Source organism: Pseudophryne corroboree, chromosome 7 (assembly GCF_028390025.1).
Source record: "Pseudophryne corroboree isolate aPseCor3 chromosome 7, aPseCor3.hap2, whole genome shotgun sequence".
Lineage (NCBI taxonomy): Eukaryota > Metazoa > Chordata > Amphibia > Anura > Myobatrachidae > Pseudophryne > Pseudophryne corroboree.
The window spans coordinates 173,149,501-173,168,491 of NC_086450.1; the positions used below are offsets into that span (position 1 = coordinate 173,149,501).

The 18,991-nt window shown below is 47.0% G+C and overlaps 1 protein-coding gene across 3 annotated transcripts in view; it reads right to left on the minus strand.

Moving 5' to 3' along the window:
- Positions 1-18,991, minus strand: part of RAB3GAP1 (RAB3 GTPase activating protein catalytic subunit 1) — a 289,227-nt gene that overhangs the window by 5,968 nt on the left and 264,268 nt on the right. For 2 of the 3 annotated variants that reach the window (XM_063933781.1, XM_063933782.1), the window contains exons 23-24: positions 7,420-7,522; positions 5,938-5,958 (exon numbers count right to left, since the gene is read on the minus strand). In XM_063933781.1, coding sequence (XP_063789851.1) covers positions 5,938-5,958; positions 7,420-7,522 — 124 coding nt within the window. The remainder of the gene's footprint in view (positions 1-5,937; positions 5,959-7,419; positions 7,523-18,991) is intronic. The other variant, XM_063933783.1, reaches the window with a different exon arrangement.

Consider the following 18,991-nt stretch of genomic DNA (forward strand, 5'->3'; position numbering starts at 1 on the left):
CCTCCTGATAGAGGCAGTCCTTTCCACATAAACATGGAGAACCCGTACCACATCCAAAGATCTTTCTTTGGAGGACAGATCAGAAGAGATGAAGGCCGAAACCACAATCTCCTGGTTAAGGTGAAAAGATGATACCACCTTAGGCAAATAACCAGGGCGAGTTCGAAGAACAGCCCGATCACGGTGAAAAATCAGAAAGGGTGGGCGACAGGACAAAGCTCCTAAGTCCGACACCCTCCTAGCAGAGGCAATAGCCAACAGAAATACGACCTTAAGCGTAAGGCATTTAAGGTACACAGACTCAAGAGGTTCAAATGGAGACTCTTGCAAGGCATTTAAGATGACATCCCATGGAGCCACAGGAGGGACATAGGGAGGCTGAATCCGTAGAACACACTGAGTGAAAACGTGAACGTCAGGAAGAGACACAATTTTTCTCTGAAACCACTCCGACAAGGCAGAAATATGAACCTTGAAGGAGGCCAGATGAAGGCCCAAGTCTAGGCCTTGTTGTAGAAAAGCCACAAGTCTGGAAATTTTGAATGTATACGCATCATAATTCTTAGCAGCACACCATGTGAAGTAAGAATTCCAGACCCTGTAATAAATCCGAGCCGAAGCTGGTTTATGGGCTTTCCACATAGATTGAATAACCGCCTCTGAAAATCCTTTTGCTTTCAGGAGTGACGATTCAAAAGCCACGCCGTCAAAGCCAGTCGGGCCAGGTCTGGGTAGACACAAGGGCCCTGAACGAGGAGGTCTGGGCGTTGAGGAAGTAGAAGAGGACACTCGATCGATAGACCCTGCAGGTCTGAGAACCAATGCCGTCTGGGCCACGCTGGAGCAACTAGAAGTAGTATTCCTCCTTCTTGCTTGAACTTCCGTATTACCCTGGGCAGGAGTGACACTGGACGTAATGCGTATGGCAGCCGAAAGTTCCATGGAATTGCCAGTGCGTCCATGAACGCTGCTTGAGGATCCCTTGTCCGTGCTCTGAAGACTGGAGTTGAAAGACTTCAGGATGAAGTCTCCACTCTCCGGCGTGCACATCCTGACGACTGAGGAAGTTCACTTCCCAGTTGAGGACTCCCGGAATGAACACTGCCGATATGGCTGGCAGATGGTGTTCCGCCCATTGGAGAATTTTTGACACTTCCATCATTGCCATGCGGCTTCGAGTGCTGTCTTGATGATGTATGTACGCCACCGTGGTGGCGTTGTCTGATTGTACTTGAACAGGCCTGTTCTGTACCAGAGGCAGGGCCAGTGTCAACGCATTGAACACTGCCCACAATTCCAGAATATTTATCAGGAGGAGAGATTCCTCCCTGGTCCACCGAACCTGGAGAGAGTGTTGCTCCAACACCGCACCCCAACCTCGCAGACTGGCATCCGTTGTCAGGAGGACCCAGTTGGAGATCCCGAAGGGACGGTCCCTGTTCAACTGTTGGTCCTGTAGCCACCAGCTCAGTGACAGACGAATCTCCGGAGTCAAAGAGATCATTTGAGACCTGATCCGATGAGGCAGGCTGGAGGGTATATGGTAGAGTACGCTCAGAGGCTCTGAGCGTACTCTACCATGTCGAAAGACGACACCATGAGGCCTAGTATTTGCATCGCCGAGTGTATCAACACTCTTGGATGAGAGAGGAAGTATCTGATCTATAGTTTGAAGTTTCAGGACTTTCCCCGGAGACAGAAACAGTCTTTGGCTGTGTGTGTCCAGCAGTGCCCCCAGGTGCACCATGCTCCGAGCAGGGACCAGCGAGGACTTCTTCCAATTGATGATCCACCCGTGAGCTTGAAGGAATTTCACCGACATCTCCAGTTGACTGAGGAGGACATCTTGGGAGTTCGCCAGAATCAGCAAGTCGTCCAGATATGGCAAGATTCTGATTTCCTGACGACGGAGAGAAGCTATCATCACGGCCATTACCCTGGTGAAAATCCGAGGTTCCATGGCCAGTCCAAATGGCAGAGCCTGGAATTGAAAATGAAGGTTGCCAATAGCAAACTGCAGATATTGCTGATGCGAAATGGCAATAGGTATGTGCAGATAAGCAACCTGTATGTCCAGGGATACCATATAGTCCTCGGGTTCCATGGCCAGCACAATAGAGCGCAGAGTTTCCATACGGAATTTGTACACTTTTACAAACTTGTTCAATGATTTGAGGTTGAGGATAGGCCAGAAAGACCCATTCGGTTTAGGAACTAGAAACAGGGTCGAATAGTATCCCCTGCCTCTCTGGGACAGAGGTACCGGCACTACCACTCCTGTATCCTCTCTGGGACAGAGGTACCGGCACTACCACTCCTACAACCAGGTGTAGAGCTTGCGCTTTCAACGGATCCGAGGGAATAACCGTTGAACAGAACTAGCGAGGGGGACGTCTCTTGAAAGAGATTGCGTACCCATGAGAGACAACGTCCCGTACCCAGGAGTCTGAAGTGGTCTTTAACTAGGCCTGGGCGAACTGCAGAAGTCGGCCTCCCAGCCTGGGGTCTCCCAGGGGGTGGCCCGCCCCATCATGCAGCAAGCTTGTCTTGTTTGGAAGTATGCTGACAGGCGGCCCAGGATTGTTTAGATTTGGACTTAGTGGTTTTGGAAGTACGAGCCTGTCTCGGGTACGCCTGACTGTTTGCGTTACTTGAAGGTCGAAAGGAACGAAAAGTGGTACTCTTAGCCTTCGGAGCAGAAGGATTAGTATTTTGGAGAAACGCAGTCTTGGCCGTCGCCAAGTTAGTCACAATCTTATTCAGATCTTCCCCAAACAGGATGTCTCCCTCGCTTTTTAGAGTCCAGGTCCACTTTCCAGGACCTCAACCACAGAATCCGGCGAGCCAGGATAGACGTAGTAGAAGCCTTGGCCGCCATGACCCCTGCATCAGAGGCCGCCTCCTGAATATAGTGAGAGGCTGTGGTACTATACGACAGATATTGTCTGGCAGTGTCAGAAAAATCCTGAGGTAGCTCCTCCTCAATTGCCTGAACCCATGCTTCAATTCCTTTTGCCGCCCAAGAGGCAGCCATAGTGGGTCTATGTACAGCACCAGTAAGAGTTTAAATAGACTTTAGCCATCCCTCCACACGCTTATCTGTCGGTTCCTTCAGTGAGGTGACAGTGGTGACAAAGTAGAGGACACCACAAGACGGGCGACATGAGAGTCCACCGGCGGTGGAGTTTCCCACTTGTTGCTCAACTCCGCAGGGATAGGATAACGAGCTAGCATCTTTTTAGACAGGGAAAACTTCTTTCCTGGAGACGACCAGGATTCCTGAAGTATGTCAATTAAGAGGTCAGAATGTGGTAAAACTACTTTAGCAACCTTCTGACTTTTAAATTTATCAGGTTTCTTAGATGTAACAGGAGGCTCAATGTCATCATCAATTTGGAGAATCAGCTTGATAGCCTCCACTGGATCAGGAACATCATCCTGGGTTGCAGATTCCTCATCAGAAGCAACTGTATCAGTGTCTGACGGATCAGTATATTCCCCATCTTCATCGGAAGAATTATCCGAAATATTAGTGGATTGTGAGGAAGAAATAGCCCGCTTATATGACCCCTTGGCCCCAGAGGGATGTGAGGTGGACTTTTGTCTAGCCAAAGTCTGATTTAATTGCTGTAACTGGGTAGACAAAGTATCCGGCCATGGCGGATTAATTACAGGGACAATATGTGGCTGCAATGGCACAGGAGGCCCCACAGGGGGCGTGAGACGTGTTACAAGCGTAGTCAGCATATTTGAAAAAGCTGCCCAAGGTGGGTTTTGATTGACCACAGGTGCCACAGACGGACTGGGAGATGTATGACCCCCAGCGCCTGAACCTGCAGCTAACACTTCCCCCACTGGTGAATCCGTGACGACAGCACTGCATGCTGCATGAGCGTCCGCGGATGTCCCACCCTGTGTAGAAGACATCATATGGGATGTAGCCTTAGGATGTAATAGTACAATATAGCCAGACAAACACAAAAACCAGCAAATAATCCCCTGTATTTTGTGACAGTAAATACAAAGCACAAACAGAGGATATAAGTGGTGTGGGGTGACTGAAAAACACTGTGAGAAATACTAACAGTATACCCTGTATAGCACTATATATTATATGAGACCCTGACGCACCTAGTTCCCCAGGGTACAGAATACAGTGATAGCAAACGTGTGATACACAAGAGTGTAATCCATACAGCAGCTATAGGCACACTCAGTCACAGGTACAATGCAGAAATTCTCACATATAACAATAAAACTGCACTGGACTAGTAATTACATATAGATATGTATGTATACAGATATAACAATGCACAGTAAACACTGGGTGTATATCACAGAATACTTGTACTAAATATTAAGATAGCAGTATACTTGTTCTTAACGAACACTGTCTAAAATGACATGTAGAATACTGTCTGTAAATGCACAGCACTGATGATGCAGGCGGCTTTACAGAGGAGACAGTGCCCAGCAGTCCCGGAGATCAGCCCAGCTATGTAATGGCGCCAAAATCTCTTCAGGGAGTGAGGGAGAGAGAGAGATGCAGCTCCAGGGCGGGAACACCAGCAGTAGATGCCGCCCGGAGCTGGGGGAAGGGCTACAGGTCAGCACCTTATTCCCTTTGCAGGACTTCACTGGGTACTGTGGAGCCTATTGCAAATGGATTTTAATAAATCCGACCTGCGCTCCTTGCACTGGTGGACACAGGGTCCATGCCAACAGCGCGGTCCGTCTCCTGGGACCGCGCCCGGATCGCGATTTACCTTACATCCCCCCTTCAAGTGCAGCCACGCGATCCTGGAGAATAACAGTGGACCGGTGTGTCTCCGCTGCAAGTACGCAGGAACCAGGCCGCGGGAGTATGCAGTGCAGCTGGGGAGGTGATGGAGCTGCAGCACAGCATGTCATAAAGACATAGAAAGTGCTGCGGCCCTTGAAGTCTTCTAAAAAAATAAAAATAAAACTCTTATCAGGGCTGCCAAGCACAGCCCCAGCTGTTAGTGACCTGCTCTGCATGCACCAACTTACAAACTGAGCTCCAGTGCCTGGAGGCAGGACTATAGAGGAGGTGGTGCAGTGCATCCTGGGAACAGTCAAAGCTTTAGCCTGTTGGTGCCTCGGATCAAGATCCAACTCTACACCCCGATGTTATTTCCTGTGGAATACCAGTGTACCCAGCTGCAGAAATGTATATTTAAGACATCCAGCTTTAAACCAACCCATACAAAATGCAGAAAAATAGGCACTTTATGTTACATCACAAAATGTGAAAATGACTTGTGAGCCAGCCCGTGCCATTGTGATACAACCGGACAGCAGCTGTTTCGCTGCTTGCCGCACCTTTGCACCCCCCCAATCATTAAGTGGTAGAGAAATCATTAAAATGCTCTCTAGAGGAAATTATGGCAACCGTAAATAAAAAAATTTGCATACAGAATAAAGATATTTAACAGCATGTGCTATAAAATTATAAAGCCGTTCCATCAAAGACATTAAGGCCACACCCAGGAGATTTAATTTCATAGATTACCTCCCATTCTATGAAACATCGCTAGAGGCCTGTAAACAAAGTTTTGGGTGCAGCCTGATGCTTGAGAACTTCATAAAGTAGTAAAGGTTTAGGGAGGAGATAGCAATAGAAGAAAAAATGGTTATTTCTTTTAAAACCCTCTGTTTAATAAATAGACAAAAAGTACAGAAAAAGATTAATGGTGGTCGCAACATTCTGAATATGAAGTCATGCAATGCTTTCCCGGCAGTATTAGTCTCTTCTCTATAACAATGTGTTGGGCCCCTGTAACTGATTAGTATCCGCAACTGCCAGAAAACATGTTAGTAAGTGTTAGTGCTGTTTTGGTGTTCGTATGTGTCCTCTGCCTTTCCTACAGGCAAGTCATAGGGTGAGCAACATGAGGTAGGAATTCTAGATGTTACCTCATCAGAAGATTCAGTCAGCTTGAGAAAGGAAACGGTGGTAAAAGATAGAGACAGTCAAGCCTAGGTGGCTACGAGAGGTTAGACAAACAGTTTTAGTAAGTGCAAAATTATATTACATACAAACACAGACATAGGGGTATATTCAATTAGCAGTGATAACGGACTTTTCACGTGAAAAGTCCGGTTTTCGGGTGAAAAAACGGACTTTTCACGTGAAACGCAATTACAGCCTATTCAATTTTCCGTGAAAACTTATCGGTGATCATTTTTTCACTAATTTCACTTCACCTACTCTGAAGCAGGTGAAAAGTTGGGAAAAGTCACTATTTTAAGGTAAAAATGTTTGGATATTGTCCAGAACTCCTGGGACACCCCCCTTAATGACTAATTAGGCACGTTGAAGTTTTTAATTATTTTTAATTGGCCAATAATGACATGTCATTTTTGGGGTGAAAAAGTTCAAAGTGATGGAAATTGGGGTTCAAGGTATGGGACAGGTATATTGGGGTGCTTTATGAGTGGGACAGGTGTTTTTAGGCTTGCAGATGGGAGTAATCGGTTTGTTTCCACTTTTTTTTTAAAGTACCCTAAAATGACCCAAATATATACTTATACCCATTTTCATGTACCCCAAATTTAATGAGCATTTATTTTGCTAAAAAAAAATTGCTTTCTATCATTTTTTTGCATTTTTAAAAAAAAATGCATATAACAGCCATTTCACACAATTTAAGTCCCCAAAAACTCTAACTGTGATCTCTAACACACTTCTTTTCTGTTTTCCTATGTTAGTTTAGCATTTTTTGGGGTACAGGCTGATTTCCCCATTTTAACCTGCACTTTTCACTGCAATAATTTTCACGTGAAACCCGTTTGGAATTGAATAGGTCGAAAAACGGAACGTTTTCGCGGCAATTTTCGGCAGATTGTCGCGAAAAATCTAACTCTCCCTGCACGTGTTATATCTGCCCCCCCCCCCTCCGCAGTGCACATGGTTTTGCCCAACTGCTAACAAATTTGCTGCTGCGATCAGATCTGAATTAGGTCCTTAGTCAAGTAGATTTCCGACATTTGTTGAATGGAGAATTGTGACCGTAAAGGTGGAGTAATGTAACCTGCATGCAGACTCCCCACCAAATAATATATCCTGTAATGCACAGATGATATTAAATGAAAGCCATATTTGTGGAGGTAACTGTCTGGAAATGATCCTTTGTGTGCGCTGAAGTAACACAAATGACACTGCACATTTATTGTGTCTCAACATTTACAAGAGCCAGTGTGTCTGTGGATGGCCCCGCAGTGCCGGAAAATGAGAGGACATTAATCAAACACAGAGTAGGTGTCCTTATCTGCCTTCACGTTTGAGGGGAATACACATTTAATGTCTGCAAGGAATGTAACCGGCTTCTCACACATGCTTTTCATTATTAACAATGCTGCAGATCAACCAAACAATAAGCCAGAGCATAAACTTACCCGCTGAGTGTTAACAAACATCTTGTGGATGATCATCCCGGCAGCCCCCCTGCCCGCTCCGATGATTGGCACTTCAGGTTGTTCAAGAAGACAACTCACAAACCTGTCCATGCAAAGAGATCATCGGTTATGGGTGATGACAGGAAGTGTCGACAGAGGTATCGATCCAGGGAGAATACAATGTATGGAAATTGGTAATCTAACTTAACATCTGTCTTTCAGATACAACCTGACAGGACAAAACCATAAGCTTTAAATATATGCGCTGCATTATAATAATCAGCCATTTAGGAAATGCTTGTTAAAGAATAAATACATTATGTTCTGTGGTTGTACCTTAGCTTAATTCCTCCATCGGATGATGTTTATTATGCCGGGAAATGTTTAGAGGGGAAATAAAGTATAGAAATGGATGTGTGCATTACGCTGAACCATTCTGTGCGCCAGCCTAACAATCTGTCCTGTAAGGAAGCAGCAGTGCAGTCGGACAATGGCCTGACATACAGACAATTTGCAAACATCGGCCGCAGAGTGTCACATCATGCCCAAACAAGTGCGGAAAATACAAATACTTTTTAAAAGACTAGGATATGGGCCTTGTTTTGTCCATTTGCAGTAATTTCAGTCACTGTCTATATCAGAAGAATGTTAGCACGTGTGTGGGGTGTGGTATGGTTGACCGGCGCTCAGCATACCGACGCCGGGATCCCATCGGGGGGGGGGGGCGAGTGCAGCAAGCCCCATGCGGGCTTGCTGCGCTCGACGCACTACGGACTCGGTAGCGACCGGGTTCTATTCCTACTCTATGGGTGTCACGGACACCCACGAGTGGAAATAGTCCCTGTTGGTCGGCATGCCGACCATCGGGATAGTGAGGGAGCGGGATGTTGGGGGAGGTCATGTGTCCGGCGGTCACATGAATACCACCCCATGTGTGGACTGATTTACTCTTGTCATAATAAACCTTAGCGTTTAATGTTTGTTTGTAAGGACCACCCCAGAAGGGATGTAGTCAAAATGTATTCAGGCAAAACACAGACAATCAAAATGTCGATCGACAGTTGAAAAGTATACACAGTTAAAATGTCGACAGTAACAGTATAGACCATTAAAATGAATGGGGAAGCACTGATTGGCTGAGAGTGTGGGAATGGCACACTCAGCCAATCAGCGTTTTCCCATTCATTTCTAGAGAGTGACCGGGATTGTCCTGATCACAGACATCACGGCTCTGCCGCACAACAAGCCTGATTCAGATGTGTAAAGAGGACCTATCGCTGCTGCTTACATGGAAGCAGCAGCGATAGCTATAATATGATAATGCTGCATTACTGATCCGAGCTGCATCCTAGGACACTTCATTGGATCATCTGCAACACCATCGGCCGGCTGCGTGACCCATGGGGTCGCGCTAGTCAGCCACCAAATTCCCTACAAAGAGGCCAAGAAATTCCAGTCCCTCACCAACAAACGGCAGTGTCACGCTTCCATCTTGGGTAACAGAGGCCATCGATGCCCCCAAACGACACCAGACTGCCAATCAGTGACAGTCTAATGCCGTAATGCAACCGATGTCGCAGACTGGTACTACACCTGCACAAAGTGCCGAACATCAGTACTTTGCGGCATGCCCCGCTTTTGGGTCTGGACCTGAATCAGGCCCACTGTGCGCTGAACCAGTTAGTCTGGATTTGATATCGTTTTGCTAAGACTGGGAGATGCCTACATGGAATGAAGAGGACCTGCTTTGTGTTTGTGAGCATTAAAGTAGAAAACGAGGGTCAATGGGAGAGTGTTTAAAAAAATGTGGCGTGAGTCCTTTTCTTTACAAGGCGACTATAAGTGCCAGCAAGCCCTTAATGCGCAGACATGTTGGCGCTAGTGGTTGAACAAGCTCAGTCATGTCAGTGCATGCTTGCTGGGATTGTAGGCCACCTGCAAATATCAATATTTAAAAAAAAATCCACTCTGTGTGTATCCTTGCTATAGCATTACCCCAAGGGCTGGCTGCACCTGGAAAATAGGGGAACCATGGTAAACCCCCCTAAGTTTGCAATATCCACCGAGACTGATAAGTTTGGGGCTGGTTATGGATTTTGGAGTGGAGACCTCATAGTCTGAGGCATTGGGCGGATTTTAGCAATGGCTGTGTTCTATTCTTGTGACTGTCAACATTTTTGCTGTCAACATTCCAAACTGTCTATATATTGACTGTCTAAATGTACCTATCAGCATTTTCACCATCTACATATGTATTGTCAAAATATAGTTCATGTCGACATTTTGGTTGGCTAAATATTGTACCTGTTGACATTACGGTGTCTAGGTTTTAAAAGTATCAATTTTTCCTAAATTATAAACCCAGCCCACCCCAGAGTAATACAGGAAGGTTATACCACGTAGGCATCTCTCTACATTCATGGTACACTAATTAGTGCATCTTGGAGGTCATTCCGAGTTGTTCGCTCGCAAGGCGAATTTAGCAGTATTGCACACGCTAAGCCGCCGCCTACTGGGAGTGAATCTCAGCATAGTAAAATTGCGAACGACGTATTCGCAATATTGCGATTACACATCTCGTAGCAGTTTCTGAGTAGCTTCAGACTTACTCGGCATCTGCGATCAGTTCAGTGCTTGTCGTTCCTGGTTTGACGTCTCAAACACACCCAGCGTTCGCCCAGACACTCCTCCGTTTCTCCGGCCACTCCTGCGTTTTTTCCGGAAACGGTAGCGTTTTTTCCCACACGCCCATAAAACGGCCTGTTTCCGCCCAGTAACACCCATTTCCTGTCAATCACATTACGATCGCCAGAACGATGAAAAAGCCGTGAGTAAAAATCCTAACTGCATAGCAAATTTACTTGGCGCAGTCGCAGTGCGGAAATTGCGCATGCGCATTAAGCGGAAAATCGCTGCGATGCGAAGATTTTTACCGAGCGAACAACTCGGAATGACCTCCCTTATACTGAAAGTCAGAACAAATTGTCCTCTACGAAGAAATACATAGTGGTATAAATGCTTTAGAACAAAAATACATTTGTGCATTTTCTTGTGGTCATCACCAGTACTCTATCTGTACTACTTATTTTCACTTCCACAGTAAGCTGTGTTCAGTCATCGCCTGAAAGCAGCTCAAAGCTAACTTATCATGGATGGTGAGAAATGCCGCTTATTCTTATGTTTTAGAACTGCTGAATGGATCCTTATTTCAGATGTTTCAGCATTTGTTCTCTGTCACAAAAGGAATACTAAAACATGATGTTTAAATGTTACCATGAATGCAATGTTACTGCCGTCTAAAAAAAAAATCTATATTCTGGACAAAACACCTTGAGTGACCTTCTTATATACAATTACTATTATGGACAGTTAATATGAAGTAGTGTACAGGTGGAAGGGTCGTAGGGTAATTAAGACAAGGTTCTACCAATAAGAATGTACAAATAGTTAAATGAGAGGACCCACTGTAAAGTGCAGCCTAGCGTGGCATTATTCAACCTTTCCCAATCACTGATATTTTCAGCTCTTTTCTTTAGAACAGTAAATCATTATTCCCAATCTCAAAACACTTTTTTTTCTTATCCAGTCCAATGCAGTAGCAGGCAAAAGAGACGACAGCCGTTAGTAGCCACGTACACCACATTCTCACGACAGGAGAAGGTATCAGCGGCTAATGCCATACCAACCCAAAGAAGCTAAGCGTCAAGGTGGGCGCCCTGTGGAATCCAGTGTACCTCGCAGAAAGAGATTTAACAAGGGTAAGTTATTACCATAAATCTCCTTTTCTGCAGCGGGGTACGCTGGTATTCCACAGGGAATAACATCGGGGATGTCCTAAAGCAGTTCCTTATGAGAGGGGACGCACTGTAGCACGCACAAGAACCCGTCATCCAAAGGAAGCATCCTGGGAGGCGGAAGTATCGATGGCATAGAATCTTATGAACGTGTTCACTGAGGACCACGTAGCCGCCTTGCACAATTGTTCAAGGGTCGCACCACGGCGGGTCGCCCAAGAAGGTCCAACAGACAGAGTAAAATGGGCTTTGATGGTAGCAGGAACTGGAAGGCCAGTCTGTACATAAGCATGTGCAATCACCATTCTAATGCATCTAGCCAGGGTCTGCTTATTCGCAGGCCAGCCACGTTTGTGAAAACAAAAAAGGACAAATAGAGAAACAGACTTCCGAATGGAAGCTGTTCTCTTCACATAGATACGGAGAGCCCATACCACGTCCAAAGACCACTCTTTGGATGACAATTCAGGAGAGATAAAGTCCGGAACCACAATCTCTTGGTTAAGGTGGAAAGAAGACACCACCTTAGGTAGATAACCAGGGCGTGGGCGTGTCCGAAGAACTGCCCGGTCACAGTGAAAAATCAGAAAGGGAGACCGACAGGATAAGGCACCCAAATCTGAAACCCGTCTGGCAGAGGCAATAGACAGCAGAAATAAAACCTTAAGAGTAATCCACTTAAGTTCCGCAGACTCAAAAGGTTCAAACGGAGACTCTTGCAAGGCCTCCAGAACCACCAACAAATCCCAAGGAGCCACAGGTGGGACATAGGGAGCTTGAATCCGTAAAACACCCTGAGTGAAGGTATGAACATCAGGCAGAGTCGCAATTTTTCTCTGAAACCATAGAAATATGAACCTTGAGGGAGGCCAGCCGAAGGACCAAGTCCAGGCCCTGTTGTAGGAAGGCCAAATGTTTGGCCGTACTAAACTTGCAAACGTCATGATTGTTAGATGCGCACCAAGCAAAGTAAGAATTCCAGACCCTATGGTAAATCCGAGCAGAAGCCGGCTTACGGGCTTAAAACATAGCTTGAATGACCGCCTCAGAAAATCCTTTGGCCCTCAGTACGAAAGCTTCAAGAGCCACGCTGTCAAAGCTAGTCGGGCCAAACCCTGGTAAGCGCAAGGGCCCTGAACGAGGAAGTCTGGTCGTTTGCGGAAGCAGAAGAGGACGCTCTAGCGAGAGACCCTGAAGGTCTGAGATTCAATGCCGTCTGGGCCACGCTGGAGCTATTAGAAGGATTCCTCCTTCTTGCTTGAACTTCCTCACTACTCTGGGCAGGAGTGACACCGGAGGGAACACATACGGCAACCGAAAGCTCCATAGAATTGCCAGTGCGTCCATGAACGCCACTTGAGGATCCCTTGTTCTTGCTCCGGTCTACATCTGGTAGGCCCCACTTGTCCACTAGGAGTTGAAATACTTCTGGATGAAGGCTCCACTCTCCGGCGTGTACGTCCTGACGACTGAGGAAGTCCGCTTCCCAGTTGAGGAACCCCGGAATGAACACAGCCGATAAGGCTGGCAGATGGCGTTCCGCCCATTGAAGAATCTTTGACACTTCCAACATTGCCATGCGGCTTCGAGTGCCGCCTTGATGATTAATGTACGCCACCGTGGTGGCGTTGTCTGACTGTACTTGAACAGGCCTGTTCAGTACCAGATGCCGAGCCAGTTTCAGAGCATTGAACACTGCCCGCAATTCCAGAATGTTTATCGGGAGGAGAGACTCTTCCCTGGTCCACCGACCCTGAAGAGAGTGTTGCTCCAACACCGCGCCCCAACCCCTCAGACTGGCATCCGTCGTCAGAAGGACCCAGTTGGAGATCCAGAAGGGACGACCCCTGCTCAATCGATGGTCCTGCAGCCACCAGGTCAGTGACAGACGGACCTCCGGAGACAAGGAGATCATTTGAGACCTAATCCGGTGAGGCAGTCCTCCCACTTGGCAAGAATCAGTTTCTGAAGAGGGCGGGAATGAAATTGAGCATACTCCCCCATGTTGAAAGCCGACACCATGAGGCCTAGTACTTGCATCGCCGAGTGTATCGCAGGGATAAATCTAGACTTTTCTTTAGGGGGGGGCGGTTTACTGTTTAATCTTGACTCCTCCCTCTACAGTCCCAACTCCTCCCATCTGCAATCCTAACTCCTCCTCTCTTAATTCTGACTGAACTTTTTGAGTGAGACCGAGATAGAGCTTTGTGATTGTTCTATGTACATGTGACTGTGCTATGGGGTAATTGTATTTATTAGTCCTAGTACCCACACACCAGGAAGTGAGGGGCAAATGCTCTCTAACCCTTGCTCTCCTGGCTCCTCTGTGCTGCTGTAGTATAAGCTGCACCACATCGTTCTGCCTCAGGCTCTCCCCGGAGAGCTCTCTTCTACTCAAAAGTGGGTGTGGCTATGACTGTGTTAGGGGGGGCGGTCGCACCCTTCGCCCCCCTAGATCCGGCCCTGGTGTATCGACACACGCAGACGAGAGAGGAAGCAACGTATCTTGTCCTGAAGCTTCAGGACTTTCTCCTGTGACAAAAACAACCTCTGGAGGTGTGTGTCTAACAACGCTCCCAGATGAACATTGCTCTGGGCAGAGACCAGGGATGATTTCTTCCAGTTGATGAGCCACCCGTGGGCTTGCAGAAACTGGACCGTCAGATCCAAATAACAGAGGAGAACTTCTGGGGAATTGGCCAGGATCAGCAGATCGTCCAGATACGGCAGGATCCAGATGCCCCGACGGTGGAGTGAAGCAGTCATAACTGCCATGACCTTGGTGAAAATGTGCAGAACCGTTATCAGACCAAACGGTAAGGCCGGGAATTGGTAATGGAGATTGTTGCTGATGTGACATGGCAATAGGGATATGCAGGTATGCATCCTGAATATCCAGGGATACCATATAGTCCCCTGGTTCCAAAGCCAGGACAATAGAGCGAAGGGTCTATATACGAAACTTGGAGACCTTCACAAACTCGTTCAAAGATTTGAGGATGTTTCCTTTAAACGGGAGCACCTCCAGGGTTTTCTTAGAGTCCAAGTCCACCGACCAGGACCGTAACCAGAAAATACGGTGAGCCAAAATGGATGTCGTAGCAGCCTTGGCCGCCAGATCACCTGCATCTGAAGCTGCTTCTTTAATGTAATGAGATTCCGTGACAATATAAGAGAGACATTGTCTGGCATGTTCAGAAAAATTGGACGGAAACTCAGCCTCTATTTCCTGAGCCCACGCCTCAATAGCTTCTGCGGCCCAAGTAGCCGCAATGGTGGTCCTATGCGCAGCCCCTGCAAGGGTATAGATAGCTTTCAAGCAGCCCTCCACATGCTTATCCGTCGGCTCCTTGAGAGAAGTGAAGGTATTGACAGGCAGAGCAGATGACACCAGCAGCCGAGCGACTTGCGAATCCACCGGCGGTGGCGTTTCCCAATTTTTACTCAATACTGCCGCAAGTGGATAGCGGGCTAGCATCTTCTTGTCCGGGGTGATTTTCTTTCCTGGGTTCTCCCAGGACTCCTCACGTATGTCAACCAAGTGGTCAGAATGAGGTAAAACCAATTTAGTAACCTTCTGACGTTTGAACCTGTCCAGTTTCTTAGATGTAGTAGCAGGCTCAGGATCATCATCAATCTGAAGAATGAGCCTGATAGCCTCTAATAGATCAGGAACATCCACCTGTGAAACAGATTCCCCATCAGAAACATCATGATCAGAGTCTGTGGGGTCAGTATACACGCCATCTTCATCGGAAGAGGTATCCGGAACATGCGTGGATTGAGAGGAAGTAACAGCCCGCTTAGAGGACTTCTTAGGTTTAGTCTTAGGCGGGCGAGGGTCAGGAATACGTTTATCCAAAGAGTTATTCAATTGCTGTAACTGAGTGGACAGAGCATCTGACCATGGCAGATTAACCTCAGGGACCATATAAGGCTGATAAGGCACAGGAGGTCCCATAGGGGGCGCGAGCCTAGTTACCAGCGTAGTCAGTAAATTAGAAAAGGCAGCCCAAGGCGGGCCCTGATGTGCGCCCGTTGTTACAAACTGACTGGGGGGTACAGAACCCCCAAAACCCGAACCCTCCGCAGCCATGTTATCCTCAAATGCATCTGGGACATCATAATCAGCCCCAGACCCATCGCCCCCTGTAGCTGACATGATATGAAAGCGTAAACCACGGGCGACACAGTACAATATCAGCAGATATACTAACTAACACAAACCCCCCTGTGCAGTATGACAGCACAAACAGAGGATTTCTGAGGTAAAATGTGACTGAAAAACACAGAGAAAAATACAAAATACGCAGCCACGCGCATCACTATCGCTAGATTGGCCTGCATGCAGTCCAATTTAGCGGGTCGCTCACTTCACCCGCTGGGTGAAATGAGCGGCGCCCCCGTCTCCCCCCGCACGCTCAGCACAGATCGCGCTGTGCTGAGTGGCGGGAGAGATGTGTGCTGAGCGGTTCAGCACACATCTCTTCCGCATCGGCCTGTCTATATGGGCCTTTACTGTACTACTTGGAGAATGAAGTCACTCCCTGTCTAATATTTAATGGGTGGGGAGTGTTATCTGATTAGGCACAATAAAACACTGGTTATGAAAAACATTAATTTTTCACAATTTTTCCTGATGTTTCACTGATATTTTTTTTTACAGGCTAAACAATTAGGATAGCCCGTAAAAAAAAAAATATTTCCTCACAAAATCACACAGGTTCAGTGAAACCTGTGAGTTTTTGTGGCCGCAGTCCCATTTTCGTACGACAATGGAGATGAATTTGTGGATTTTGTTTCACCTGCCTCCAAATCCCCAATAAACTGCAGCTCGCGCCGGCTTATCAGGGCTAATTGGATAGCTCCAGGGGATATAATTACAGTACATGTGGTAAATTAATGTAGGTATTTGGAAACTGTTTTCATGTGATCATGGATGTCTCAAAAGCATAACATTTAAAAAAAAAAAAAAAAAAACTGATTATATTTTCTCCGTCATCTTCCAATCCTCTGTATTACGTCTCTTTAGTCAATGGCACTCGTATACCTCCAACGTTCTGTACTGGACTTTATTCCTCACACTGAGGCAATCCCCAAACTATGTACTTTTCTTACAAAAGAAGCCAGCAAATTCTAAATGAATGAACTCCTAGGTTTCCCTCCTTGCCTAATGTGCCTTTTTTTGTCCTGTCTTAACCCCACCACCACCACCACCTTTTCCCTGCAATAAATCATGAATGCACCTGGAAGACTCATCTACCCTTTTATCCTTCTTTGTCTGCTGTTCCTCTCTGTCGGTCCCTATGCTTCCCATGAGATACAGAACATGCTGTGCCGCTCACTCTCTCACCAGCATCTATAAGGGTTACTCCGCTACCATGTATATCAGTTGTTCCCCACACCACTTGTAAGACCAACTGGGTAATTTTTACCTCCAGTTTCATGTCAGTATACAGTGCTGCCTAATATCTTGGTGCTTTATAAAGGGGTTCACTACGGGTGGCCGGCGGTCGGGCTCCCGGCGACCAGCATCCCGGCGCCGGGAGCCCGACCGCCGGCTTACCGACAGCTTGGCGAGCGCAAATGAGCCCCTTGCGGGCTCGCTGCGCTCGCCACGCTACGGGCACGGTGGCGCGCTACGCGCGCCACACTATTTTATTCTCCCTCTATGGGGGTCGTGGACCCCCACGAGGGAAAATAAGTGTCGGTAAGCCGGCGGTCGGGCTCCCGGCGCCGGTATACTGAGCGCCGGGAGCCCGACCGCCGGCAAACAGAAGACCACCCTTATAAAGGATAGCTTGATATCTATTATCCAGAGATTTAGGACTAGGGGTATACCGTATGTACTAAACCTTGGACAGAGATAAAGTACTGTACCAGTTAGTCAGCTCCTAAGTGCCATGTTACAGGCTATGGCCCAAATGTATTAAGCCTTAAAAAGTTATATAGTGGAGATGGATAAAGGGGGTTATTCAGAGATGGACGCAGCCGCTGCGTTTGCATGCAGTAGCAGCGTCAATAGGGTCTGCGCACGCGCAATGCCGGTGCATGACCCTTTCCCTTGTAATCACATCCCAGAAGGGTGTTGAAGCGGCGTTTGGTGGGCGTGGTCCAGACAGCAATAACGACCGATTAGAGGATGACCCCTCCCAGGCTGCGCAGGCAGAGGTTGTCCTCTAATCAAAGCGTTTGCAATTAAATTGTGAACGCATCACGGGGCGGCGCAACACACGGGATCCGGTCTCTAGGTCGACAGTAACTAGGTCAACCACTATTGGTCGGCAGTAACTAGGTCGACAGGGTTTCTAGGTCGACATGAGTTTTTCTCGATTTTTTTTCTTTTTTTTGAACCTTTTCATACTTAACGATCCACGTGGACTACGATTGGAACGGTAATCTGCCCGAAGCATGGCGAGCGAAGCGAGCCATGCGAGGGGACACGGTGCACTACTTGGGGTTCCTGGTCACTCTACAAAGAAAACTACACAAAAAAACATTAAAAAAGTAATGTCGACCTTTTGACCTGTCGACCTAGACCCTGTTGACCTTAAGACCCTGTCGACCTAGTTACTATCCACCTTCCATACCACACCCGCAACACACATGCCAGGTGGCCCCAGCATGTTAATAAATGGACGCAGATCTTACTGCGGAAGCAAGATCTGCATCCATCTCTGAATAGCCCCCCAAAAGTGATTAACTGACCAGCCAATCAGCTCCTAACTGCCATGTTAATGACAGTTAGGAGCTGGTTGTCTGGTATTTGCCTCTCTTTATCCGTCTCCACTCTACCACTTTTTAAGGCCTACATTTGGGCCCTGAAAAACTACAATTAGGAGCTTGATGGTGCTTTAGCTCTCTCCAAGCCTTAATAAACAGACCCTTTGTCTGCTTTCCAGATATTTTTCCTGTAATTTGGAACACCATACTGCACACAAAAAATAGGATTTTAATTACCTACCAGAAAAAAAGAAATCCCCGACTCATCAATCTTGATATTTTTTTGTCGGAATCTGCGAATCAAGGATTTTGCATCTACAATATGAGCCTTAACAGCACTCTACCAAATAAAAACCCAGACAGAAACAGGATGCGAGTGATTGACAGTGGCAGGTGTTCAGGGGCAGAGTTTCGGCGTTGCAGGGGGAGTGGTCCAGCTATCGCAGGCATGGTCAGACCATTTTCAGGACGGCTATGAAACACACCAACCGCTCAAAGAAAAAAAAATGGTGCCGAGACGCCTGCCAGCGCAGGCAGGAGTCGACCTTAAATCGATGCATCTACAATTGGGGTGGCACCACACACATGCTAGACGTTCTTGCCCTGTGCTGGGCGGCCCCCAGCATGTTAGTAGATGGACGCAGATCTTGCTGCAGAAGTAAGATCTGTGTCCATCTCTGAATAACCCCTTTGTTTTGTTGGCATGCAGCTGAGTAGTGTTACTTTCATAGCATTGATGATGGCTGCTTTAGGTTGCACAAGTTCTTACAGGGTCATTCCACATTCGACAAGATGCGAGCGCAGAGTGAAGGGTCGTGCATGTGCACTATAGCCACTGCACGTGCGCAGTGCAGCTGTGATCAGGTCTGAATGGCCCCCAAAGTTCAGAAGCCTGCATAGTATATAGCTTCATTTATACAGATTTTATTTTTAAGCAATTTTAAACCACTTCAAATAGGTTCTGTAATATTTATTATCTTGCAGTTTAATGTGAAGAAAGAATCAGCCGTTTGCTGCCACACACTGGAAAATGGACGAAAACAGTTGTCCAGACA